The following is a 26,780-nucleotide window of genomic DNA, read 5'->3' on the forward strand; positions in this document are numbered from 1 at the left end:
GTGGGATGGGGTGGTGGGATAAATCCAAAAGGGTGGGATTTATCATCCTGCTGCTCTCTGGAATGTGCCAGGATGGGTGGCATGGGTCCAGCTGGGTGGGATCTGTCACCCTGCCCTGCTGCTCCCTGGGATGAGGTGGTGGGATAAACCCAAAAGGGTGGGATTTACCCAAAAGGGTGGGATTTATCATCCTGCTGCTCCTGGGATGTGCCAGGATGGGTGGGATGAGCCCAGAAGGGTGGGATCTGTCACCCTGCCCAGCTTTGGATGCTGCTCCCCGGGATGGGGGTGTGGAATGGGGATGTGGGATAAACCCAGCTGGGTGGGATCTGTCACTCTCCACGGCTGCTCCCTGGGATGGGGATGTGGGATGGGGTGGTGGGATTTACCCAAAAGGGTGGGATTTATCATCCTGCTGCTCCTGGGATGTGCCAGGATGGGTGGGATGGGTCCGGATGGGTGGGATGGGTCCAGCAGGGTGGGATCTGTCACCCTGCCCTGCTGCTCCCTGGGATGGGGTGGTGGGATAAACCCAAAAGGGTGGGATTTATCATCCTGCTGCTCCTGGGATGTGCCAGGATAGGTGGGATGAGCCCAGCAGGGTGGGATTTGTCACCCTGCCCTGCTCCTGCCTGGGATAGGGAGGTAGGATAGGGATGTGGGATGGGGAGATGAGATGGGGATGTGAGATGAGCACAGCAGGGTGGGATTTGCTGCCCTGCCCAGCTTTGGATGCTGCTCCCTGGGATGGGGCTGTGGGATGGGCCCAGCAGGGTGGGATCTGTCACCCTGTCACCCTGCTGCTCCTGGGCTGTGGGTGTGGGCACAGCCCCTAAATCACTCTGGGGACAGGCAGGGGGTGGCTGAGCCTGCCCACAAACATCTCCTGCTCCTGGCAGTCCCTATGGCTGCCCCACACCTGCCCTGGCTGATCTTCAGGGAATTTCGGCTCCTCATCAGCCCTCAGGTCACAGAGCAGCCAGGAAAGGAGCAGAACCATTGTCCCCAACAACGGGCTGGGCCAGCAGGGCCCTCCCTGTGCCATTCCCCAGGGACAGCAAAGTGACAGGGATGTGTTCCCTCTCCATCCTCTTCCTCTGGAGCAGGGAAAGGTTGGCAATGCCTTCCCACAGCCACCAGCACCCCCTGCCCCACTCCAGCACGTTAAAAGTGGGAATAATTCCTAAATAAGTAAGAGGAAAAAAAGATTAAAGCTCTTCTTCTCTTCATCTAACACAGTGATGCAGATAAACCATGAAAACACCAAGTCCTTCAAGCATTTTTTTTTTTTTTAAAAACCAAGAAAAATATAAAACCTCACTGGATTTTCTGGCCAAACTCGCTCAGGGCACTCGGGGCTGATGGGGGAGAAGGTGCAAAGTGCTGGGGCACAGAGGTAGGACACGGAGAGCTCCCAGGGCATGGAAATCCAGCAGCTCTGTGGCTCCAGGGGCTGTGAATTCCCTCTGCTGGGAAGGTTCGGCTCAGCAGCTGCACCTTCACCGAGTCCCTCAAACGCTGGGGGCAGGAGCAGCCCCACCCAACCTGCAGGGACAGAAGGGTTTGGGTCAGAGGTGGTGCTAAAAACAGGGCTGGATTCCCAATTTCTTGAGTTTTATCTTTTAAAACGGATGGATGTCTTTTAAAACAGGGCTGGATTCCCAATTCCTGGGGTTTTGTCTTTTAAAATTCCTGGATGTCTTTTAAAACAGGGCTGGAGTCCCAATTCCTGGGATTTTGTCTTTTAAAAACTGCTGGATGTCTTTTAAAAGAGACTGAATTCCCAATTCCTTGGGTTTTGTCTTTTAAAAAATAATCACAGACTGTGGGTTTTGCAGAAGTTTTCATGCAGAAAAATCTGTATTTAGTTCCCGAGGGCAGTGAGCAGCAGTGAGTGCTGGGCACAGGGAAAAGGGTGAAAAGAAGGGGATGAAATAATGGAGAAATTCTTGGCTAAAACGCCAAGAAAGAGAAATTCTGCTGCTGCCAGCCCACGATGCAAACAGGGGGCAGGTAAAAACCCCATGGAGAGTGAGTGTGGCTGGTGGGAGACACAGGGAGCTCACCCAGAGCATCCAGCACAGGCTGGGTGAGAGGAGCAGGATGAGGAGCAGGGTGAGGATGAGGAGCAGGATGAGGAGAAGGGATGCTGCTGGGAGCAGGGTGAGGAGCTGGGGAGGAGCAGGATGAGGATGAGGAGCAGGATGAGGAGCAGGGATCCTGCTGGGAGCAGGGTGAGGAGCTGGGGAGGAGTTGGGATCCCATTGGGAGCAGGGTGAGGAGCAGGATGAGGATGAGGAGCAGGATGAGGAGAAGGGATCCTGCTGGGAGCAGGGTGAGGATCAGGATGAGGATGAGGAGCAGGAAGAGGAGCTGGGATGCTGCTGGGAGCAGGGTGAGGAGCTGGGGAGGAGCAGGATGAGGATGAGGAGCAGGGTGAGGAACAGGAATCCTGTGAGGAGCAGGATGAGGAACAGGGATGCTGCTGGGAGCAGGGTGAGGACCAGGATGAGGATGAGGAGCAGGATGAGGAGCTGGGATCCTGCTGGGAGCAGGGTGAGGATCAGGATGAGGATGAGGAGCAGGAAGAGGAGCTGGGATGCTGCTGGGAGCAGGGTGAAGAGCTGGGGAGGAGCAGGATGAGAATGAGGAGCAGGGTGAGGAGCAGGCATCCTGTGAAGAGCAGGATGAGGAGAAGGGATGCTGCTGGGAGCAGGGTGAGGATCAGGATGAGGATGAGGAGCAGGGTGAGGAGTTGGGATCCCATTGGGAGCAGGGTGAGGAGCAGGATGAGGATGAGGAGCAGGATGAGGAGCAGGGATCCTGCTGGGAGCAGGGTGAGGAGCAAGGATCTCATGAGGAGCAGGGTGAGAAGCAGGATGAGGAACAGGGATCCTGTGAGGAGCTGGGATCCTGCTGGGAGCAGGGTGAGGAGCTGGGGAGGAGCAGGATGAGGATGAGGAGCAGGATGAGGAACAGGGATCCTGTGAGGAGCAGGATGAGGAGAAGGGATCCTGCTGGGAGCAGGGTGAGGATCAGGATGAGGATGAGGAGCAGGGATCCTGTGAGGAGCAGAGCGAGGAGCAAAGATCCTCCTGGGAGCAGGGTGAGGAGCTGGGGAGGAGCAGGGTGAGGAGTTGGGATCCCATTGGGAGCAGGGTGAGGAGTAGGATGAGGATGAGGAGCAGGATGAGGAGCTGGGATGCTGCTGGGAGCAGGGTGAGGACCAGGATGAGGATGAGGAGAAGGGATCCTGCTGGGAACAGGGTGAGAAGCAGGGATCCCACGAGGAGCAGAGTGAGGAGATGGGTGAGGAGCGGGGATCCCGTAAGGAGCAGGGTGAGGAGCAGGGATCCTGCTGGGAGCAGCAGCCCAGGGTGCACACACTCTCACACTCACTCACTCACTCACTCACACTCACTCTCACACTCACTCACTCACACTCACTCTCACACTCACTCACCTCTCGATGATGCTGTTGTTGAGCTGCAGATCGCAGGCGACCGACCTCATCTGCTGCAGCAGCTCCTGCATCCTGCAGGGACACAGCCTTTAGGGGCAAATCCAACCCTATTTCCTGCAGGGGACACAGCCAGCCCCAATTCCTGCATCTTTAGGGGAAAATCCAACCCTAATTCCTGCAGGGACACAGCCAGCCCTCATTCCAGCCCTAATTCCTGCATCCTTTTAGCGGCAGATCCAGCCCTAATTTCTGCATCCTTTAGGGGCAAATCCAACCCTAATTCCTTCAGGGACACAGCCAGCCCCAATTCCTGCATCCTGCAGGGGCAAATCCAACCCTAATTCTGGCAGGGACACAGCCAGCCCCAATTCCTGTATCTTTAGGGGAAAATCCAACCCTAATTCTTGCAGGGGACACAGCCAGCCCTCATTCCAGCCCTAATTTCTGCATCCTTTAGGGGCAAATCCAACCCTAATTCCTTCAGGGACACAGCTAGCCCTAATTCCTGTATCCTTTAGGGGAAAATCCAGTCCCAATTCCTGCATCCTTTAGGGGCACATCCAGCCCTAATTCCTGAATCCTGCAGGGGTAAATGCAGCTTTAATTCCTTCAGGGACACAGCCAGTTCTAATTCCTGCATCCTTTTAGGGGCAGATCCAGTCCTAATTTCTGCATCCTTTAGGGGCACATCCAGCCCCAATTCCTGCAGGGACACAGCCAGCACTAATTCCTGCATCTTTAGGGGCAAATCCAACCCTAATTCCTGCATCTTTAGGGGTAGATCCAGCCCTCACTCCTGCATCCTTTAGGGGCACATCCAGCCCTAATTCCTGTATCCTTTAGGGGTAAATCCAGCTCTAATTCCTGTATCCTTTAGGGGCACATCCAGCCCTAATTCCTGCAGGGGCAGATCCAGCCCCTCATTCCTGCATCTTTAGGGGAAAATCCAGCCCTAATTTCTGCACTGTTTCCCATGGGAGCAGCTCCTGCTGAAGGGCTGGGATGCCCCACAGGACATGAAGCAGGGATCACACCCAGCAGGATCAGACACAGAACCCTCACCCCATTCCCAAGATGAGCAGCAGGAGGTTCTGTCCCCCCCTGAGGAGCTTGGATGTCCCCAGACCCCTGATCCTAACTGTGGAAATGGATTTGTAGAGAGTTCTTAGAGTCTGACAGAAGGCCCACACAGTATTCATCCCTATGCCAACTTTGAGATAAGAAATATTGATTTAGCAATGTTATGGAATAAGATAGATGTTGAGAGAGAAATGGAGCTAGAGAAAAAGTTTCAAAAATGGCCTTACAAATAAGATTAAATACTTTGGAGAAATGAAAGATGTGTTATAGTGTGACCCACAAGGGGCAGTTTTAGATGATTGGTTTTAAGGCTTTTACAGCATGCTGTGACAAAAAGTTAACAAGCGAAGAAATGCTTATGGCGTTGTGTAATCAGGAAATAGCTTCTGATTGTGCTGGTGTGAATTGTAACACCTGCGTTGTCTCACCCTTCTCACGAGACTGAAAATGCAATAAAAGATTTTAACTCTCAGTTTCCCCATTCCTGAGTCACACAAAGGTGTTTTCCAAACCCAGGACTCACCTCAGAGCCATCTCCTGGCAGGCCTGGCTCAGGGGGACAGGGGCAGGCACAGGAGGGGCCAAATTCCACTGCTCCACCTGGAGAAGCCTGTCCAGAGCCTGCGGAGATGAGATGGAGATGGAGATGGAGATGGAGATGGAAATGGAAACAGAGATGGAAATGGAGATGGAAATGGAGATGGAGATGAAAATGATGGAGATGGAGATAGATGGAGATGATGGAGATGATGGCAATGGAGATGGAAATGGTGATGGAGGTGGAGATGGAGATGAAAATTATGGAGATGATGGGGATGGAGATGGAAATGGAGATGGAGGTGGAGATGGAGATAAAAATTATGGAGATGAGATGGAGATGATGATGGAGATGGAGGTGGAAATGGAGGTGGAAATGGAGATGAGATGGAGATGGAGATAAAAATGGAGATGAGATAGAGATGGAGATGGAGGTGGAGGTGGAGATAAAAATGGAGATGAGATGGAGATGGAGGTGGAAATGGAGATGGAGATGAGATAGAGATGGAGATAAAAATGGAGATGGAAATGAGATGGAGATGGAGATGGAGGTGGAGATGGAGATGGAAACGGAGATGGAAATGGCGATGGAGAGTGCTGGCAGTGCCCCACCAGGGGCTGTCTGTGGGGCTGACCCAGAGCCAAACAGCAGCACCCACAGAGTCACACCCAGCACTGCTGCAGGACAATTAAATCAATGAACCCAAGCCCCAGCACACTGCCAGGGGGCTGTGCCCAAGCTCAGCAGCTCTGCTGGGGCAGCTGGAGGTGGAGCAGCATTTTCCTCCCACTGTAATTGCCATTTATTGGGCACACACTCCCCGTGCCAGGCAATCCTTGGCACCAGCACCACCTTTGCCAAAGGTTTCCCTGCGCACACAGCAGGACAACAGAACCCCTCCAGCCTGGATCACCCAACAAGGGGTTCAGGAACCCTGCAGGCTCCCTGGTGAGCCCAGGAGCTGCAGCCCGGGACACCCACGGCCTGCAGGCAGTCCTGGCACTCCATCATCTCCACACTGCAGGCACTGATGTGGTTGCTGAGCCTCTTCAGATGCTTCTTGATCTCACAAACTTTTCTGGAAAGAGGAGAAAATGATGTCAAACCTCCCAGGCAATGCTTGGCATATTTTATTTTATTTTATTTTATTTTATTTTATTTTATTTTATTTTATTTTATTTTATTTTACTTTTATTTATATTTATATTTAATAATTAATATTTAATATTCAATATTCAACATTTAATTTTATTTTTATTTTTACTTTATTATATTTCATATTTTATACTTCATTTAATATTTTATATTATTTTATTTTATATTTTATTTTTTATATTTTATTTTAATATCTTATTTTTATTTTTATTTTATATTTTACTTTATTTTATATTTTCTTTTATATTTTATTATATTTTATATATTATATTATATTATATTATATTATGTTATGTTATATTATATTATATTATATTATATTATATTATATTATATTATATTATATTATATTTTTATTATATTTTTATTATATTTTATATTTTATATTTTATTTTAGATTTTATACTTTTTATTTTCTTTTTTATTTATTATTTTATTTTATTTTATTTTAAATTTTTTTGGTGTGTTTTAATTGCACACTGCTTTCTGCAGAGCTGCCCGCATTCAAAATCCTGAAGGGAAGCAAATGAGTCAGGGCTTGCTGTAATTGCAGCTGCAGCAGCCACCATTAGGCCAGGTTATCCAAACAGCACTAAGAGCTAATTAATCAGGGAAAGCTGATTGGAAATGAGGCAGCTCAGACCTGTCAGTTCACCCAGCACAGGCTGGGCCTCTTGTTCCTACCCAAAAAAGGCTCCTCACACCCAGCAGGCACAGCAGGAGTTGAATAAAAAAAATAAGAATGTTTGTTTTGGCTTTAAAAAAACAAAGGAAAGAACATTTCAGGTGAATGATCCACCTCAAGTCCCCAGAAAAACAACCACCACCCCACAACCCCAGGCAGGAAACAAAACAGCACAATTAAAACTGAAGGAAGGAGAAATCAAAAATATCCAGCTGTGACTCACGGGTGCTTTCTCCATAAGGAGAGGAAAACAGGTACAAAAATACCCCAGGAAAACGTGGGGAAGGACTTTTCCTCCCTGGGAGCAGAGGTAAAACCCTTTTTAGAGCTTTTTTAGAGCTTTTTTAGTGCTTTTAGTGCCTTAGTGTCTGTCCTGCACTGTGTGGATTCTGTGGGGCTCCACATGCAGGAATTGGGGAATCCCAATCCAAGAGAGAATTCCCAGAGAAACTGAGGCAGATTTGATCGCCTGGGTGTGATGAGGGGACTGTTCTGGTCCTCAGAGTGAAATCTGCCTCTGGGTGAGGGTTGGCAGCAGGGAAAGCCCTGGTGGGACAAGCTGGGAATGGGAATGGGAGAAGGATGGGGAAAGACTGGGGGAAAAACAGGGGAAAAATGGGAAAAGAAAAAGAACTGGGGAAAAGAAAATGGGAAAAGACAAAGAACTGGAGAAGGATGGGAAAAGAGTGGGGATAAAACAGGGGAAAAAACTGGGAAAAGAAAAAGAACTGGGGAAAAGAAAATGGGAAAAGACAAAGTACTGGAGAAGGATGGGAAAAGAGTGGGGAAAAAACAGGGGAAAAAACTGGGAAAAGAAAAAGAACTGGGGAAAAGAAAATGGGAAAAGACAAAGAACTGGAGAAGGACAGGAAAAGAGTGGGGAAAAAACAGGGGAAAAAATGGGAAAAGAAAAAAAAAACTGGAAAAAGAAAATGGGAAAAGACAAAGAACTGGGAAAAGACAAAGAACTGGAGAAGGATGGGAAAAGACTGGGGAAAAAACAGGGGAAAAAAACTGGGAAAAGAAAAAAAAACTGGAAAAAGGAAATGGGAAAAGACAAAGAACTGGAGAAAGGAAATGGGAAAAGACAAAGAACTGGGAAAAGACAAAGAACTGGGAAAAGACAAAGAACTGGAGAAGGATGGGAAAAGACTGGGGAAAAAACAGAGGAAAAACTGGGAAAAGAAAAAGAACTAGAGAAGGTACCTCATTCTGCTGCTGTGCAGGGCCAGGGCCTCCTGGTACTGCTGGACACAGTCATTCTGGAAAATGGACAGAACCCTCCTGGCCAGGTTCCCCAAATTCAGCCTAAAGCCAGGAATAAGGGAGAAAACAGCATTATTTCATTAATGTGTGAAAAGGAACATCACAGGAGGCCTAAAGCTGCCTCTTGAACAGAGAAAGAAAGGAGATACAGGGAAAACAAACCCTGGCTGTGATGGAGAGGGAGGTTTGGGGGAATACAAAAATGCAAAATGCAAAGAGAATTTTGGTTCTGGGGGTTTAGGGGGATACAAAAAGCATTTGATACAAAAGTACAAAATACAAAGAGCATTTTGGTTTTGAGGTTTAGGGGGTTTTGGGGGATACAAAAAGCATGTGATACAAAAATACAAAATACAAAGAGCATTTCCCAAAATCCCCATTTCCATCTCCACACTTGATAAAGCAGACAGCACTTGGAAGCCCAGAAATGAATTACAGAGAAGACAAACCCTGGCTGTGATGGAGAGGGAGGTTTTGAGGGATACAAAATACAAAAAAAAAGAGCATTTTGGTTTTGAGGTTTAGGGGGTTTTGGGGGATACAAAAAGCATTTGATACAAAAATACAAAATACAAAGAGAATCTTGATTTTGGAGGTTTTTGGGGGTTTTGGGGGGGGTATGCAAAAAGCATGTGATAGAAAAATACAAAAAGCATTTTGGTTTGGGAGGTTTAGGGGGCATAAAAAAGCATTTGATTCAAAAAACAAAATACAAAGAGAATTTCCCCCAAATCCCTATTTCCATCTCCACACTCCATCCTTAGCAGAGAGCACTTGGCAGCCCTGGATGCTCAGAAATGAATTACAGAGAAGACAAAATACCCCTGGAGAGGGAGGTTTTGGGGGATTCAGTCCCTGTCCCCCCTCCAAGGGCACTCTGAGAGTCTCTGCCTTGGATTTCAAGGCAAATGCTCAAGGTTAGACTGAGCACTGAGACAGAGGAGTCTGTGGAATTTCACCCTCCCTGCTGCACGCTGAAATGGGAATTTTGTTCCTTGCATGTACTGAATTCCCCTGGTTTGGGTGGAAACTGAAAGGAGAATTCTGAAAGGTCCAAAACCCATCAGGCACTTCCCAAGCAGAAGGGGAAGCAGGGACACTTCCCAAATCAGCATCTCAGTGCAAAAAATTGCCTTTTTTTGGTCTTTTGCTCACCCAAACCAAGTCCTGTGTGAGCCCAGCCTGGGATGGGTTTGTCCCCTCAACCAGCACAGGGATGTGACCCCAAAACAGCTCCCTGTCCCCAGCTCTGCAGAGCTGCTCCATCTCAGAGGGCTTGAACCTTCCCTGGGAGAGCTCCTGCAAGGAGGAACCACACAGGAACCTCCTCCAGGGCTCTCTGATAGCAAAAAGGACAATTTTTAACCCTTTGGGACCCACCCAGAGCCAGCAAGGGGCAGTCCTGGGGAGGGGACAGGGTGGCACTCACTTATCCAGCTTGTGGATTTGCTCCTCGTTGTAGCTCAGCCCTGGGGAGGAAAAACAAGGTCACCACACACTGACTGCTGGCAGCCCCAAAAAAGGGCAATTTCACACAGCACAGAGCTGCCTGAAGGGGATTTTCCTTGTGGGTATTTTCAGTTAATTTAAAAAAAAAATAGAGATAATTTCTCGCAGGCTGAGCCTGGGAATCTCAGAGGAGAGAATCCAAACAATTTTTATTTCTCTTTCCGTCACCATTGTTTATAGATATTGTCCTCCAGAGTGTGCTATTAATAATTCACCAATAGTGTGAGAGGTTTTCACTTTGACACCAATCAGTCAAGTCCACCATGGTTTCTGTATTGATAATTCACCAATAGGTGAGAGGTTTTCACTTTGACACTAATCAGTTCTTAAGTCCACCATGGTTTCTATATTGATAATTCACCAATAGGTGAGAGGTTTTCACTTTGAGACCAGGTTTAAAGTCCACCACTGTTTCTATAAGAGCTGTAAATTTATAATAATTAAGTGGCTTTTCACACCTTTTGCATCATAGAGACAATGATAATTATTGCCCAGCTGGGGGCTGCTACCACATTTCTGGACCCAGAAATAGAAAAGCTCTGCAAGGTTCCACAAAGTCCCTGCCCATCCAGCAAACCCCAATCCCCCATTTTCCCAGGAATGTCCCATTTTCCCTGCACAGGGACAGTGCAGGGACATTCCTGCCCAGTGTCCCCAGCACTCACTCAGACACGTCCTGGCCTTCTTGAACTGCTTGTGGATCATCTGCATCTTCTCCAGGCAGCATTCCATCTGCTGGATGCTGCAATGGGGCAGGAGGGGGGCTGAAATCAGCATTTGGGCTGAAATCAGCCTTTTGGAGCGAAATCAGCATTTTGGAGTCAGGTTCTCCCTTTGGGGTGGGATGTGAAGCTGATGCCTGTCTGTGAGCAGGGACAGCACCCCTGTGTGTGTGTGGCACCCCTGTCAGAACTGCTCCATCCTGTGGGGCTCTGCTGGGAAGGATGAAAGTTGGACAAGAAAGTCTCACAGAAAGATTTTTGAATGTAGAATATGAAGAAGGAATAGAGATGGAAGCAAGTTTTGATATAGAAGAAAACAACTGTTTAGCCAGTCTTACTAGAAAACCAAGAAGGCAGAAGATGTGTTGGTTAGAAGGGGTTTTTATGGCTTAGAGCAAAGGATAAACCCACCCCAAGCAAGAAGATGTTTTTACCAAGCAGAAAGATAGCACAGGCAAACAAGTCAGCAAATGCAAGTAGAAAAAAGGTCTCAGAATTTTCCACTGCAAGAAAACTGAAAAACAACTTCTAGCTTAAACTGCAATGTACTAACTTTTAGTGATTGGAGAACATGAATATGATAATTACAGTAGTTATGATGGGCTATAGATAATAGTTAAGGTATAGATTGGTTCTACTGTATTAAGATACTGAGCAAAGAAAAGTATATAATGCAATGTAACTAAAAGAAAAGTATAGAATGCATTGTAACCTAAACTAAGGGTCTCCAGGCCTGCCTGCAGCTGGAGCTGACAGCTGTGGGCACAGCTCTGTCACCCACAATCCTGGACTGCTGTGACATCTTGGATACAATAAACTGCATTTTGGAGAGCCCCTGGAGTCCCACATCCCTCATTCAGGCTCTTACAGGGCTCCACATCCAGGAAAAATCCCATTTCCAAGAGAGAATTCCCACAGAAACTGAGGGAGATTTCCTTGCCTGGGTGTGATGAGGGGACTGCAGGACACAGTTCCTGTCCTCAGAGTGAAACCTGCCTTTGGGTGAGGGCTGGCAGCAGGGAAAGCCCAGGTGGGACAAGCTGGGAATGGGAATGGGAGAAGGATGGGGAAAGATGGGGAAAAAAAAGGGAAAAAAACAGGGGAAAGAAAAAGAAGTGGGGAAAGAAAAAAAATGAGGAAAGAAAAAAAAAAAAACAAACCTGTGACAGGGCAGGGAAAAGGCAGGGAGAACACAGGGACAGGGCAGACCCTGCCCTCAGCTCCTGCAGAAATTCTGAGCATCCAAACCCAACTTCCAGCCTAAAAACCCCCTCCAATTGTAAACCCAGCCTGGTGGGCACAGCCAGGTGGCACCAGGGATCGCCCCACACACCTCTTGTCCTCGAGCACTTGCTGCCTGTCCTTCACCAGCTCGGCCAGGATCCCATCCAGGGCTCCCTGGAAGTCAAAGATGCTGTGGGAGCACTGGGAGAGCTCCTCATCCACCTGCAGAGGGGGGACACAGGTTGGGACCAGCTGCTCTGAGAGCCCCGGGGGCTCCTGGGGCCGGGGATGCCGCTCACCCTCTGCAGCCTTGTGTTCACCACGTCCAGCCCAGCTGGGGCCCTGCTGCCTGCAGGAACGGCCTCGTACCTGGGGGAGGCAGAAAATGGAGATTCCTGAAGGAGAATTATTGCTGTTAAATAATTGGCACAGGAATCCACCCCGTGCTGGGGTCCTGGGGGGCTGCAAAGGGATTTCCTTGGGCACAACCCAGATTTCACTGTCGGAGCTCAGTGCATCCCTCCGGCTGTCCAGAGTTGGTGAGGACCCTGCCAGAGGCTCACAGACCCTGACATGCTGCCCAGAGCACCTGGGGATTTGATTTTGACCCCTGGAGCAAGTTGCCAGCTTTGTATGAGGACCTGAAAGTCACACAGGTTTGGATGGTGTAATAACAAAATTATCACAGGGTGAAATTGTAGATTTTGGGATTTTTGGTATGGGGGTTATGGGGACAAGATGGAGGAACTTGGGTGTGTCCAGCCTTTCTTCTTCTTCTTGTTCTCCATTTTCTGCAGTGATGTTGGAACTTTGGGATTGGTTTAGAGTAGAAGCTCACTGTCTAACATAGGTGATAGGTATTGGGAATTAGGTGTAAATATGGTATATTTAGAATAGAAGCTCACTGTCTAACACAGCTGATGGGTATTGGAAAGTAATTATAAATATGTTATATTTACAATAGAAGCTCACTGTCTAACATGGGTGATAGGTATTGGGAATTAAGCGTAAACATGATATACATAGTTTGTAGTATAAAAAGTGAAAATGTAGATTTTTGGTATGGGGGTTATGGGGACAAGATGGAGGAACCTGGGCATGTTTAGCCATTCTCCTTCTTCTTCTTGTTCTCCATTTTCTGCAGTGATGTTGGCACTTTGGGATTGGTTTAGAGTAGAAGTGCACTGTCTAACACAGGTGACAGGCATTGGGAATTCTGTGTAAATATGTTATATGTAGTTTGTAGTATAAAAGGACAACACAGAGTGCCTGTGGCTGCCCTGCTGAGCAGAACTCCGCTGGGCAGAAAGAAAATTTTATAGATAAGAATTAATAAACAACCTCAAGACCGAAAAGTGAAGAGTCCAGACTCGTTCTTCAGTTAAACAGAGACATCCTGCATATCTTGGGGCAGCAATTATCAACCAAAAACCTGAGAAGCCACGAGATGCAAAGTGCTGATGTGGTAAAAACTCGCCCTGTTGAGTCCAATTTGTTCCAAAATTGTTGGTTTTACACCCACTGGCTGCAGGCCAGCTGGGAGGGTGTCTGTGTGCCAGGCTGAGCGTGGCACAGGGGCTAAGTCAGCAGAAATGTTCCTGCAGCAGAGCTGGAAGGGCTGGAAGAGCCAGAGCACCCAGCTGCAGCTCTGCTGCTCTTGGCACTCCAGCCCTGAGGGCTGCACTCAATGGGAACCACGTGTCCCTATTTATTTTTTATTTATTTTTTTTTTTCCAGATGAAATGGAAATTAAGAGACTTTGCTAAATGGAATGAAAGAACAGCAACCCAGAGGCAAAGAATTTTCCACTACAACAAAAAAGCAGCAGAAAAGTAAAATATCCGTGGGTTGTTTGAGATAAAATGGGTTCAGCTGGGCCCAGGGCAGCTGGGTGGGAAGGGGGTGTGGGGAAGAGGAAGGTTCAGGGCAGCCCAGGGGTTTCTCCATAAAAGTTCAGTGGAAACTCTTGGAAGGAAATGGGATCTCTCCCTATGGCTGGTGGGATGCTGGATCCCTGGGAATGCAGCCCAGCTCTGCAGGGTTGGTGACAGGGGCCAGACCCCCATGGGGTCATGGTGCTGGTGCCATCCTGCTCCTTATTTTATCCCAGTTTTCCCTTCCCTGGAGCTGGTGCCATCTTGTTCTTTGTTTCATCCCAATTTTCTCAGTTTTCCTTTCCCTGGAGCTGGTGCCATCTCGCTCTTTATTTTATCCCAATTTTCTCACTTTTCCTTTCCCTGGAGCTGATGCCATCCTGCTCTTTGTTTCATCCCAATTTCCTCAGTTTTCCTTTCCCTGGCTCCTTCCTGCTCAAGGGCTGCAACATGCAGAAAACCCCAGAGCAGGAGCCAGTCAGGACTAACTCTGCCTCCTCTAAAATCATTAAAAACTGAAGCAAAGAGGGAGAAACAGCCAGAGTGGCTCATTTCCCAGACAATGAAAAAGCCTCCTGCATCCAAAATATCAGCTTATTCCTGGCATTTTCCTTATTCCTGATTATCCAGGACCTTTGAGAGCCCCTGTTCCAGACTGCAAGGCAAGATGTTTTCTACTACCATCTGTATGGCAGATTATCTTTTGTCAAGTGGGCAGTTTGCCTTATCTCTCTCTGAGTGACCACAATCACACCTCCCTGGGGAGGGGACATCTGCTGATAACAGCTATTGAATGTCCCTGCATGGCTGATAAGAACTACAGCATCCCATTGGGAGATGTGAGCCCAGAGGGAGGAGCCAAGCATTCCTACCCGGATATAATCTGGAGATTCTGGAACACCAGCACGGCTTCTGCACTGGATTGCCCAGAGGAACAGCAGCTGCCTCTTCTTCCCCTGGATCTCCAGAGGCAGAGACTGCACCTTTCTCCAGGATCCTGCTCCAGCAGAACCAGCCCTGGCACTGCAGGAGGGCTGAGCCACAATTCCAATGGGACTGCTGCCAACAGCCTGACCCACAGGGTGTCAGGCTGGGCTCTGACTCTGGCAGTGTTGTTCTAGTGTACTGCATTGTTTATTTTATCCTTTTATTTTCTTCCCTATTAAGGAACTGTTATTCCTGCTCCCATATTTTTTGCCTGAGATCTCCTTAATTTAAAATTCATAGCAATTCAGAGGGAGGGGAGGTTTTACATTTTGCATTTCAGGGGAGGCTCCTGCCTTCCTTAGCAGACTCCTGGCCTTCCAAACCAAGCCAGCCCCATATCCCCCCAGCACAGCCCAGCTCACTTACAGCTCGTGTGTCTTCCCCATGGTGAGCTGCAGGCACGTGAGCACGGAGTGAGCTCCCCTCCTCTGCTCCAAAATCCTGCAGCACTCTGTCCTCAGGTTCCCACTGCCAAGAGAGAAAACAGCCCCTCCAACACGTGCATCCTGGAATCACAGATCCATCCAGAAGCTCATGGCTTCTCTCAGGCTGCTCTGAGGCACTGGGGGCTGGGTGAACTTAAAATTGGGTGTGGCTGCTGCTTTTAGGGTCTCTCACCCTCTGTCCTGCACCAAAAGGGGTGGGTAGGGCAGTGAAATTTATCATGGAATGGTTTGGGTTGGAAGGGACATTAAAGCTTAAATTCCAAATCCCTGCCATGGGGAGGAACGCTTCCAATAGATGCACACAGTACTACTACTAATAGTAATGAGGGAAGGGAAGGGAAGGGAAGGGAAGGGAAGGGAAGGGAAGGGAAGGGAAGGGAAGGGAAGGGAAGGGAAGGGAAGGGAAGGGAAGGGAAGGGAAGGGAAGGGAAGGGAAGGGAAGGGAAGGGAAGGGAAGGGAAGGGAAGGAAAGGAAAGGAAAGGAAAGGAAAGGAAAGGAAAGGAAAGGAAAGGAAAGGAAAGGAAAGGAAAGGAAAGGAAAGGAAAGGAAAGGAAAGGAAAGGAAAGGAAAGGAAAGGAAAGGAAAGGAAAGGAAAGGAAAGGAAAGGAAAGGAAAGGAAAGGAGGAAAGAAAGAAGGAAAGGAAGGAAGGGAAAGAAGGAAAGAAAGGAAGAAAATAATAATTCTGCCTTTTTCCTCAGCCTCTCCTAAACTGGAAAAGTCACCCAAAAGAAACAAAAGGGGGCTGGAGAATCCTCCCAACACCTGCCCCATGGGACACAGTGCCCCTCCTGCCCTGCTCCCTCCAAGTCTCCCAGGACCCCACCCCACCATCCCCACTGGTCTGCACTGGCAGGAAGAGGCTGGAACCCCTTACCCCAGCAAACCCCAAGCCCTGGCAGGCTGTGTGCCCCCTGTGCCCCCTGTGCCCTGCCCAGCCGTGGCTCTGGCACTCACATCACCCAGTGCAGGCCCCTGGCCAGCAGCTCACGGCCCCTCCGCAGCGCCTGCCCCACGCGCAGGGTCTGGTGAGCAGCACCCACGGCACTCTGCAAGGCAAAGGGCACTGCCAGGGCCTGTGCTGGGCACAGGGCACTGCCAGCACGCTGCCCTGGCACACACACCCACCTTGGCTGCACTGCAGTCGGCCACCACGTCCACCCTGGGCACGAACTTTGGGAACTCCAGCGCCGCTGCAAAGACAGGCAGGGTCGGGGTGTTTGTCACCAGATGGGGGCTGTGGGCAGCTGCCACCCACCAAATAAACCCTCAGGACACTCAGGATTTCAGCCTCAGTGCTGGAGGCTCAGTGAAGCCCACCAAGATATTTCGGGAGCATGGATGAAGACAGGAATTCCCAAAGCTCAGCGTGGTGTGTGGCCGTGGAGCAACAGTGCATGGCAGGGGAAAACTGACCCTGAAATCCCCTAATCCTGCTGCAGGGACCAGGAACAGGACTGGGAGTTGGCATCAGGACTGGGAATTGGCACTGGGAACTGGCATCAGGACTGGGAATCGGCACTGGGAACCAGTACTCCTGCTGCTGGCACTGGGGTCACTGCTGGGAATGGGGACTGGCACAAGCTGGCAGTGGGAAGAACGACCAGTCTGGGGAACTGGGAACTCCAGTGGGAACTGGGATCCAGGTCAAAGGAGCTGGGATCATGCAGGAAATGGGAAATCTCTCAGGGTAATAACTGGAACAAATCCCTTTTCCATCAGCCCCTCTCTCTCCTGCTGTGGCACATCTCCCTCCAGCCACACTCACGGTCTCGGTACCGGACCCCCACCACGTCCTCGGGCTGCTCTGAGGTGCTCAGCAAAGTCAGGGGGCTGCTCTCTGTGGTTTTGCAGAAATGATGAGCTTGTAGGTTGGGATCCAGCTCGTACAGGTGTCCTTCAAAAAAATATTCTTGATGGTGAGGGGCTATGTTTGTCTGTTTGAAGACGGCATCTAAAAACTTGGTGGTACTGAAACGGAGAAAGAAGGGAAAGGATGGGGATAAGCAATGAGGTGAGCACGCAGATTTCCATCCCTTTAGCAGCCTGCTGCCCTCAAAACACCAAGATGTTGATATTTTCTCTTAGCAAAATATCAGACAAGGTCAGCAGAGCCCAATGGGGCTCTCAGTGTGCCCAGAGCTCTGTCAGTGCACTCCCAGCAAAGGCTGATTTGAGCCTGGTGTGTTTTAACCTGGCTTGGGAGCATGGGGGTGCTCCAGGTTCCCCTGTGGAGGTGTGGGGAACTCACAGCTCCATCCCCAAATCCCAAAGGAGTCCCTATCCCAGCCTTACGTGTTGTAGGAGTGGATGTAGATGCGGTGGGAGGACGCCTGCTGCAGGGAGAACACGTCCACCACCATCCTGTGCAAAATGTCGTTGGTTCCTGCAAAAAACTGGTCGAACCCCCAGCATTTCTCCTGATCCACCTCCAGGATGTTCGCCAGGATGGGGATCAGCTGGTCCTTCAGCCCCCTGCAGCAGCAAGGGAAGGTTTGTATTTGGGTTGGCCCCAGATGAAGGAAGGAATGATCAATCTGACTCCATGAATGATGAATGAATGATGAATCTGTTCTCAGAAGGCTGATTAATTATTTTATGATACTATATTATATTAAAGAATGCTAAACTAAACTGTACTAAAGAATACAGAAAGGATACAGACAGAAGGCTAAAAAGCTAATAATGAAATAATGAAAAGATAATAATGAAAACTCGTGACTCTTTCCAGTGTCCTGACACAGCTTGGCCCTGACTGGCCAAAGAGCCAAAACAATTCACATGAATCAAATCAAACAATAACCCGTGGGTAAACAATGTCCAAATGCATTCCAAAGAAGAAAAACACAGGAGAAGCAAATCAGACAATCATTGTTTTCCTTTTTCTCTGAGGCTTCTCAGCTTCCCAGGAGAAAAATCCAGGGCGAAGGGATTTTTCCAGAAAATATGAATGCCACAGGGAAGAAGAGAAGTTTGATGGGCTGGTGTAACCCCGAGTCACAAACACTGTTTGCACCCTTGGAGAGCAGAGATCTGCTCTGAAAGCTGTGACAGCTGAGGATGAGAAGTTTAAGTGCCCTGTTAACCCCTCGTGTGCTGGCTGGGGACACTCACGTGGAGAGGCGGCAGGTGATGGGCAGCTCGTAGCTCCACTCGATGCTCCCGTTCTCCTGCCTCTGGATCCCTGCAATGGCCCCAGGAGGCTTCTCCGTGGTGATTCTGTACCTGTGGGAAGGGAATTGTTGGCTGCTGACTCGAGCCAAGCGGGCTCTGTCTGGGCACTGAGTCCCTCAGGTGGAGGGAAAGGGCAGAGCGAGGATGTGCTGGGAAAAACATCATTCACTGAGGGAAAATACTGCAAGGAACAGTCAGAACCTTCCAAGTGAGCGTTAACCCTGCCTCCCCTTATCCAAGAAATCATGGAAATGCATTTTACAGAATCCCAGAATTATCTGGTGGTGGTGTTTGAGGGTCCCCAGGACGAGGGAAGAGATGAGAATCCTGACCCGATGTTTCAGAAGGCTGATTTATTATTTTATGATATGTATTATATTAAAAGAAAATTATATACTAAAAAGAAAATATAATATATAAAATATATAAAAAATATACAAAATATATAACACATATACATAATGTATAGTATAATATATAATGTATATAATATATATATTATATAGATAATATATATAATATATTATATAGATAAAATATATAATATAGATAATATATTATATCGATAATATAGCTAATATAGATAATATATATAATATAAAATATATATAAAAAGATAATATACTCAAAGAAAACTATATACTAAAACTATACTAAAGAAAGAGAAAGGAGACATCAGAATGCATAATAAAATCTTGTGACTGACTAGAGACTGACACAGCTGGACTGCGATTGGCCATTAATTAAAAACTATCCACATGAGACCAATCAAAGATGCACCTTTGGCTGGTAAACCATCTCCAGACTACATTCCAAGCAATCAGGTAATTATTGTTTACAGTTCTTTCCTGAGGCTTCTCAGGAGAAAAATCAGAGCGAAAGGATTTTTCAGAAAATATGGCGGTGACAGGAAGGAACCTTAAAGACCACCCGGTTCCAACACCCTGCTATGGGCAGGGATGCCAGTGCCCCACCCAAGCATCCCATTTGGAGGGAAAATGTGGCAAATGGGACAGGGATTCTTGCCCACGCTCCCCACAGGCCCCTGGGCTTTGTGGTTAAAGCAGAGTGAGCCCCCCAACCCAGCCCCAGCTCCCAGCACACCTGGGCACGGTACCCACATGATCTCCTTGTTCCTGCGGGGTCCCCCGAAGGGCACGAAGGGCAGGCAGCCGGTGGCAGCGTGGTAGAAGGTGACACCGATGCTCCAGAGGTCCACGGTGACACCGAAGGCCTTCTGCTGCGGCTTGCGCAGCACGGCCCGCTCGTACACGTCAGGGTGCTGGGGGGCACAGAGACACGGGCCTGGATGAAAAACAGCACCTGGGACACAGATCTGGGTTCTGGCTGAAAAATATCAACTGGAACACAGCTCTGGGTCTTCCCAAAAACCTCTAACAGAGCTCTGGGTTCTCCCCAAAAACCCCTAACAGAGCTCTAGATCCTCCCCAAAAAAAACCATCACCTGGAACACAGCTCTGGGTCCTGACTGAAAAATATCAACTGGAAAACAGATGTGGGTCCTCCCAAAAACCTCTAACACAGCTCTGGGTCCTCCCAAAAATTGTCACCTTCCACAGAGCTCTGGGTCCTCCCAAAAAAAACATGACCTGGAACAGAGCTCTGGGTCCTCGCAAAACGCCTCTAACACAGCTCTGGGTCCTCCCCAAAAATCTAATGGAGCTCTGCGTCCTGACCAAAAAACTTCACCTGAAACACAGCTCTGGATCCTCCCCAAAAACCATCACCTATAACAGAGCTCCAGGTCCTCCCGAAAAAAAAAAAAAAAAAAAATCACTTCTAACAGAGCTCTAGGTCCTCCCAAAAACCAGCACCTGGAACACAGCTCTGGGTCCACCCAAAAACTTCCAAGAGAGCTCTGGGTCCTCTCCAGAAATCATCACCTGGAACAGAGCTCTGGGCCCTCCCCAAAAAAACATCACCTCTAACAGAGCTCTGGGTCCTCCCAGAAATCACCACCTGGAACACAGCTCTGGATTCTCCCCAAAACCTCTAACAGAGCTCTGGATCCTGACCAAAAAACTTCACCGGGAACAGAACTCTGGGTCCTCCCCAAAAGCCATCGCCTCTAACACAGCTCTAGGTCCTCACCCCCACAAAAAAATAAAATCACTTCTAACAGAGCTCTGGGTCCTGCCAAAAAAAATCACCTTTAACAGATCCTCTCAAAACCCATCACCTGCAACCCTCCCACAAAGCACCGAGCCCGTCCCCTTCCAAACCCACAGATCAGCTCTGCAAGTGTCTCAGCTGCAGGACAGAGGGACAGGGCCCAGCCTCCCCCAGGACCCCCAGTGCCACCACCAGCCTGGCACCTGCCCTGCTCACCAGGTACTCCTCTGTGCCATAGACGGACACAAACTTCTCATCATCCTCCAGCTCCCGGGCGGCTCCGAAGTCCGTCAGTTTGTAGATGCTCTGCCCGTCGTCCCCCACCAGCCTCATGATGTTGCCGGGTTTGATGTCCCTGTGCACCACGCCGTTCTCACGGAGGTGGTTCATCCCCGCCACTGGCACAGGGAGAGGCAGAAATTCATCTGTGGGGCTGGGCATGGGGCTCCAGAGGGGCCAGTTTGAGTTTAAAATGAGAAAAGGGCTGGAGAGGCCCTTTCTGGGCCTCTCTCATGGGGTAAATGCCATGGTGGTTGTTGGAACTCAGTGCATCCCTCTGGGTGTCCAGAGTTGCCAAACGGCCTCACTGGCAGGCTCAGAGACCCTTACAAAATACCTAATACCTCACAAAATACCAAATGCCTCACAAAATACCTAAAGCCTCACAAAATACCTAATGCCTCACAAAATACCTAATACCTCACAAAAATTTTCCACCAATTACCATGCCATGCCTTCTGGTACTTTGTTGAGACAGGACTTATCTGCTCCTGTATCAACCAAAAATTCAAATTCTTCATGTAGGGGTCCCAGCTCAAAGTTTACCAAGGGCTTCTCTAGACGTTGCATCGGGTTCCTTAAAGTGTAAAGCCCTTGACACCCCTAATTGTCACCTCTAAGAATCTTCTCTAAGGTTTCTTGTTCCCTGGCTATTGCCTCGATGAGACTGAGCCTTTTACAAACCCTCCTAACATGCCCAGTTTCTCCACAATAATCCCAGAGCACCTGAGGGTTTGATTATGACCCGTGGAGCAAATTGCCAGCTTTGTATGAGGACCTGAAAGTCACAGAAATTTGAATAGTATAATAATAAAATAATCACAGGGTGAAAATGTAGATTATAGGATTTTTGGTATGGGGGTTTTGGGGACAAGATGGAGGAACTTGGGCGTGTCCAGCCTTTCCTCTTCTTCTTCTTCTTCTCCATTTTCTGCAGTGATGTTGGCACTTTGGGATTGGTTTAGAGTAGAAGTGCACTGTCTAACACAGGTGACAGGCATTGGGAATTAAGTGTAAATATGTTATACGTAGTTTGTAGTATAAAAGGACAACACAGAGTGCCTTTGGCAGCCCTGCTGAGCAGATCTGGGCTGGGCAGAAATAAAAATTTTATAGATAAGAATTAATAAACAACTTTGAGACCAAAAACTGAAGAGCTCTGACTCGTTCTTCAGATGCACGGGCCGAAACAGAGACAGAAACAGAGACATCGTGCACATTTTGGGGCAGCAATTAACAACCAAACTCTGAGAGGTGGCTGCACTTAGATGGGGATTGTGATGGTGCTCACAGGGGTTCTTGGATGAGGGAAGAGATGAGGATCTGACTCCATGTTCCAGAAGGCTTGATTTATTATTTTATGATATATATTACACTAAAACTATACTAAAAGAACAGAAGAAAAGGTTAGCTGAGCTAAGAATAGAATAGGAAAGAATGATAACAAAGGTTTGTGGCTCAGGCTCTCTGTCCAAGCCAGCTGACTGTGATTGGCCATTAATTAGAAACAGCTCTATGAGACCAATCACAGATGCACCTGTTGCATTCCACAGCAGCAGATAATCGTTGTTTACATTTTGTTCCTGAGGCCTCTCAGCTTCTCAGGAGGAAAAATCCTAAGGAAAGGATTTTTCATAAGAGATGTCTGTGACAGGGAATCAGTGTGACTTGGGGGGAATGGAGAGGATGAGGATGGCAGGGCACAGTCCCTTGTCACAGCAGCTTCCCAGAGCAAGGAGAATCCTCAACACTGAGCTCACCCCCACCCTGTTAGGGGTGCAATTCCTGACCCCTCACTCCATGGCCCAGGGCTGCGGGGTCTCAGTCCCTGCCGTGCTCCCCGAGCCCCACACTCACCCACACACTGCAGCACGATGAGGAACTCGGACTCTGCCAGGCCAAAGGCATTGGCTGGGTCTTCCAGCACGTTCAGCAGGCTGCCGCTGGAGCAATATTCCATCACCAGCACCTTCTGCTTGCTGCTGCCCTGCGGGGGGACACGGGCAGGGCTCAGCCAGCCCCAGCTCCCTCCCTTGCCTGGGGAGCCCCAGGGTTTCCCACTCACCGTCTCCTCCACGGCGAATAATTTGACGATGTTTTTGTGGTTCAGCTTCCGCAGCATCTCGAACTCTCTCATCTGCACCTCCTGGGGCCGCAGGTAGCTGGCACTGTTAAACACCTTCACAGCCACCAGCTCCCCCGATTTCTGGGGAAAAAAAGAGCAAAAAAGAGGGCATGAAAACACCAGGTGATGCCATCCACGTGCAAAGCAGCTCCTCCAGGAGCTGTGTCCCGGCTCCCACTGGGGATGTAAACGATGAAATGATGAAATGATGTCTCTGCACCGCTCGGCTGCACAAACAAACCGCTGTTATTCACCTCCCTGCCCTTCCTGTCGCGGCACCCACGTGCTGAGTGAGTGTCGCTCTGTTTATCCGGCCCCACAAAAAGTTCCCATCTGCAGCTCCCCGAGGGACGGGGATGTTCCCAGCCCGCTCCCGCAGTTTGCTCAATAAACTTCAAAGGCTGCTGAGGAGGAGGAGGAGGAGAGCCCGCTCCAAGCCCGGCAAGTGTTTGCATGAAGTATGCAAATGGCCAAGGATGGGGTTTTCAAAACCTCTGGGCATTCCCCGGGAAGCAGCAGCAGCTCCTTCTTCCCCCTGCGCCAAAAGGAGCGCCCCAAAATCCGCCCCCGACCCGCAGAGCAGGGCAAGGAGCCCCGTGGAAAATGAAAATAAAACGCAAAGCAGCGCCTCTCAGTCTAGAGGTATGGTCTGGATTTCAGGCTTTGTTTTGCTCCAAGGTCGCCCCAACCGAAAAACCCAAACCAGCAGCTCATGTGTCAGTGAAGCCGGTGGGTGAGTATGTGCTTTAAGGAAGTTCCACAGGGTCTTCTCGTCTTATGGTTTTATCCCTGCTTCTGTACAGGGAGATTAAATAAAATAAAATAAAAAGCAAACAGCGCCTGAGGTGCTCCAGAGGTGCAAGGATATCCCGGGAGGGCGAGCAGGGCTCGGGCACGGATGGGGGCACCGGGCACGGATGGGGGCACCGGGGCTCTGCACTTTGGGGTCCCTGCCCCCCCAGCTGCCCCGCTCACCTTGTTGCGAGCTTTGTAGACCGAGGCCGTGGCCCCCTGGCCCAGGAGGTCCTCGGTGCTCCACAGGTAGTTGGGGGTGCTCTGCATGTCCGGGGAGGTTTATCCCACCGAGCCCCTCCGGGAATCGCGGCAGATGCAGGGTGGGATGCAGGGTGGGATGCAGGATGCGGGGCCGAGGCTGGGCATGGACGAGCCCCAGCGCTGCCAGGAGCCCCAGAACCGGGTAGAGCCCGGCAGCAGAGCCCGGCGGTGCCGGAGCTCGGAGCGGAGCAGCGCGGGGCCAGAGGCGCCTCCCCGGCCGGGAACTGAAAGCCGCGGATTGCAAAACCCGCCCGGCGAGCGCGGCCACGCTGCAGGAGGAAACGCCTCAGCTTCCTGCTCGAGAGAAACTTCCCAGCCGGGCTGCCGTGCCCGGGTACACCGGGCTGCAATCCCCGGGCACACCGGGCAGCAATCCCCGGGCACACCGGGCAGCAATACCCGGGCACACCGGGCAGCAATACCGGGCACACCGAGCTGCAATCCCCGGGCACCTGGGCTGCAATCCCCGGGTACACCGGGCTGCAATCCCCGGGCACACCGAGCTGCAATCCCCGGGTACACCGGGCTGCAATCCCCGGGCACCTGGGCTGCAATCCCCGGGCACACCGGGCTGCAATCCCCGGGCACACCGAGCTGCAATCCCCGGGTACACCGGGCTGCAATCCCCGGGCACCTGGGCTGCAATCCCCGGGCACACCGGGCAGCAATACCTGGGCATGCTGTGCTGCAATCCCCGGGCACACCGGGCAGCAATCCCCGGGCACACCGAGCAGCAATCCCCGGGCACACCGAGCAGCAATACCGGGCACACCGGGCTGCAATCCCCGGGCACACCGGGCTGCAATCCCCGGGCACACCGGGCAGCAATCCCCGGGCACACCGAGCAGCAATACCGGGCACACCGGGCTGCAATCCCCGGGCACACCGGGCTGCAATCCCCGGGCATGCTGTGCTGCAGTCCCCGGGCACACCGGGCAGCAATCCCTGGGCACACCGGGCACCAATCTCTCGGCATACTGGGCTGCCATACCCGGAGCACCTGGGCAGAAATCCTCGAGCATGCTGTGCTGCCATCCCCCGGAGCACCCGGGCTGCCATCCCCGGCATCAGGGCATCTATCCCCCGGAGAACCTGGGCTGCCATCCTTCAGCACCCGGACTGCCATCCCCTGGAGCATCTGGGCAGCAATCCCCCCGGCACCTGGGCAACCATCCCCTGGCACCCGGGCTGCCATCCCCGGGCTGCTCCGGGACAGCTCCAGTGGCAGCTGAAGGTGCTGAGCTCCGGCTGCCATCGGCACTGCTGGGTGGGGATTTGGGCAGCAGAGCCGGATCAGGATCCGTGCCCAGCGTCGGTGTCCAGCCCTTGTTGTCTGTGCCAGCACGGCGTCAGTGCTTGGGCACGGACACGGCATCGCCTGGCAAGGCTGGCACGGCTGTCGGGGATGTGGGACAGGGTGGGATGTGGGATGCAGGTGACACAGGATGCAGAGCAGGATGTGGGATGTAGGACAGGGTGGGATGCAGGATGTGGGATGCAAGATGGGATGCAGGACACAGAGGAGGGTTCAGGGTGAAGTGTCAGACAGGGTGGGATGCAGGATGTGGGATGCAGGGTGGGATGTAGGACAAGGTGGGATGCAGGATGCATCATGTAATCTGGACCAGGGTGGGATGCAGGATGTGGGGTTCAGGGTGGGATGCAGGATGTGGGATGCAGGATGTGGGATGCAGGGTGGGATGCAGGGTGGGATGCAGGATGTGGGATGCAGGGTGGGATGCAGGGTGGGATGCAGGGTGGGATGCAGGATGTGGGATGCAGGGTAAAATGCAGGGCAGCATGTGGGATTCAGGGCACTCTGCTGCCTGCACTGCCCAGAGTGGGGCTGCTCCTGTCCCTGCTCACTCTGTTTTCCCTGTGACCGGCTCAGCATCAGGGTCCCACTGTCAGGAATTATCCCAGGCTGGCGTGGTGTCTCTAAAGGCTCCATCCTCACCAACGAAGCCTCCAAAGGTCTGAGAGTTCACCAGCGTGTGGGGCATCCAAACATTGGCATCGCTTCACCAGCCTGCACACAAACCCCACCCCTAATTAATTCCTTAATTCCTGCTGAGCTTCATTTCCCCGTGCAGGGGTGAGAGCCTGGAGCAGCCTCCAGAGAGGGCAGAGGGCACAGCCTGGCCTGGCCCTGAGGTGATCCAGGGCTGGGAGGGGGTGGCAGAGTCTCGGTGTAACCACATGAAACCCGAAATCACTTTGAGTGAAGTCATTCTGCTGACAGGAAGAGAAAGGGCCCGGGTGACTTCTTGAAATTGTGTCTGGTTTTATTTTCTATGCGTGTGAAACAGGAGTGGGAAAAATGCGTGTGTTTTATGATTGGCTTTTTGCAAATATTCAAATGAATATTGTATGTGTTGTGTTAGCAAGTGATGCTGTATTAATTCTCTTAAGTACTGTGCTAAATATAGTTTTAGGTTATAAAAATTGTTAAAATAGAAACTGTGCTATGTAGGATATTTTTTTAAAGAAAGGACTGGCACTGAGATAGCAGCCACAGGACACCTGAGTCTTTCAGAGAAAGAGAATTTATTGCTCCATTATCAGAATAAATGAACTTCTTCCCACCTTGAAGGCACTGTCAGGATTCAGAGGAAGAAGCTGACGCTGCCCAGACAGAATCCTGTGTTTGAATGGAATTTATGCATCATGGATGGGGTGTATGAATATGCAACAGGCTGTTGCTTTTAAGAGTTAATCCTCTGTTAACGTGGGTCCAGAAAAAGACACCTGGACCTGGACCTTGGTGTGGTGGGAGAGGAAAAAACCCGACCTTGAGAGCAATTTGTGACAAGAATGAATCATTCCAGCTGGTGGCAGCAGAGCCCGAAGAATAAAGGACAAGCAGCGAGCAGGGACCTCGTCCTTGGGGTCAGAAAATCCAAGAGTCCCACGAGTGATGTCCCCTCGGTGTCACTGTGACAAACCTGGGACACATCAGTGAGAGCTGAACCCTCCCAGCACTCCCCGAGGTGTTTTTTTTTTGTTAAAAACCACCAAAAAACCATTTATTTGTTAAAAAACCATGGGGTTTGTGAGGGAGGGTT

The 26,780-nt window shown here is 50.2% G+C and overlaps 1 protein-coding gene across 1 annotated transcript; it reads right to left on the reverse strand.

Moving 5' to 3' along the window:
- Window positions 1-539: 539 nt before the first annotated feature.
- On the reverse strand, window positions 540-24,025 carry IKBKE (inhibitor of nuclear factor kappa B kinase subunit epsilon). The gene is made up of 20 exons (XM_074528187.1): window positions 23,635-24,025; window positions 22,600-22,740; window positions 22,392-22,521; window positions 20,472-20,653; window positions 19,244-19,404; window positions 18,063-18,173; window positions 17,244-17,423; window positions 16,717-16,919; window positions 16,077-16,141; window positions 15,906-15,997; window positions 14,870-14,971; window positions 11,942-12,011; window positions 11,752-11,864; window positions 10,362-10,438; window positions 9,617-9,656; window positions 8,128-8,229; window positions 6,063-6,159; window positions 5,067-5,164; window positions 3,464-3,535; window positions 540-1,545 (listed from the first exon to the last, which is right to left on the reverse strand). The coding sequence occupies exons 1-20, from the start codon at window positions 23,719-23,721 to the stop codon at window positions 1,512-1,514; spliced, it is 2,157 nt and encodes a 718-aa protein (XP_074384288.1). The 5' UTR covers window positions 23,722-24,025; the 3' UTR covers window positions 540-1,511.
- Between the last annotated feature and the right edge of the window lie 2,755 nt (window positions 24,026-26,780).

This window comes from Zonotrichia albicollis, chromosome 28, assembly GCF_047830755.1.
Source record: "Zonotrichia albicollis isolate bZonAlb1 chromosome 28, bZonAlb1.hap1, whole genome shotgun sequence".
Taxonomy (NCBI): domain Eukaryota; kingdom Metazoa; phylum Chordata; class Aves; order Passeriformes; family Passerellidae; genus Zonotrichia; species Zonotrichia albicollis.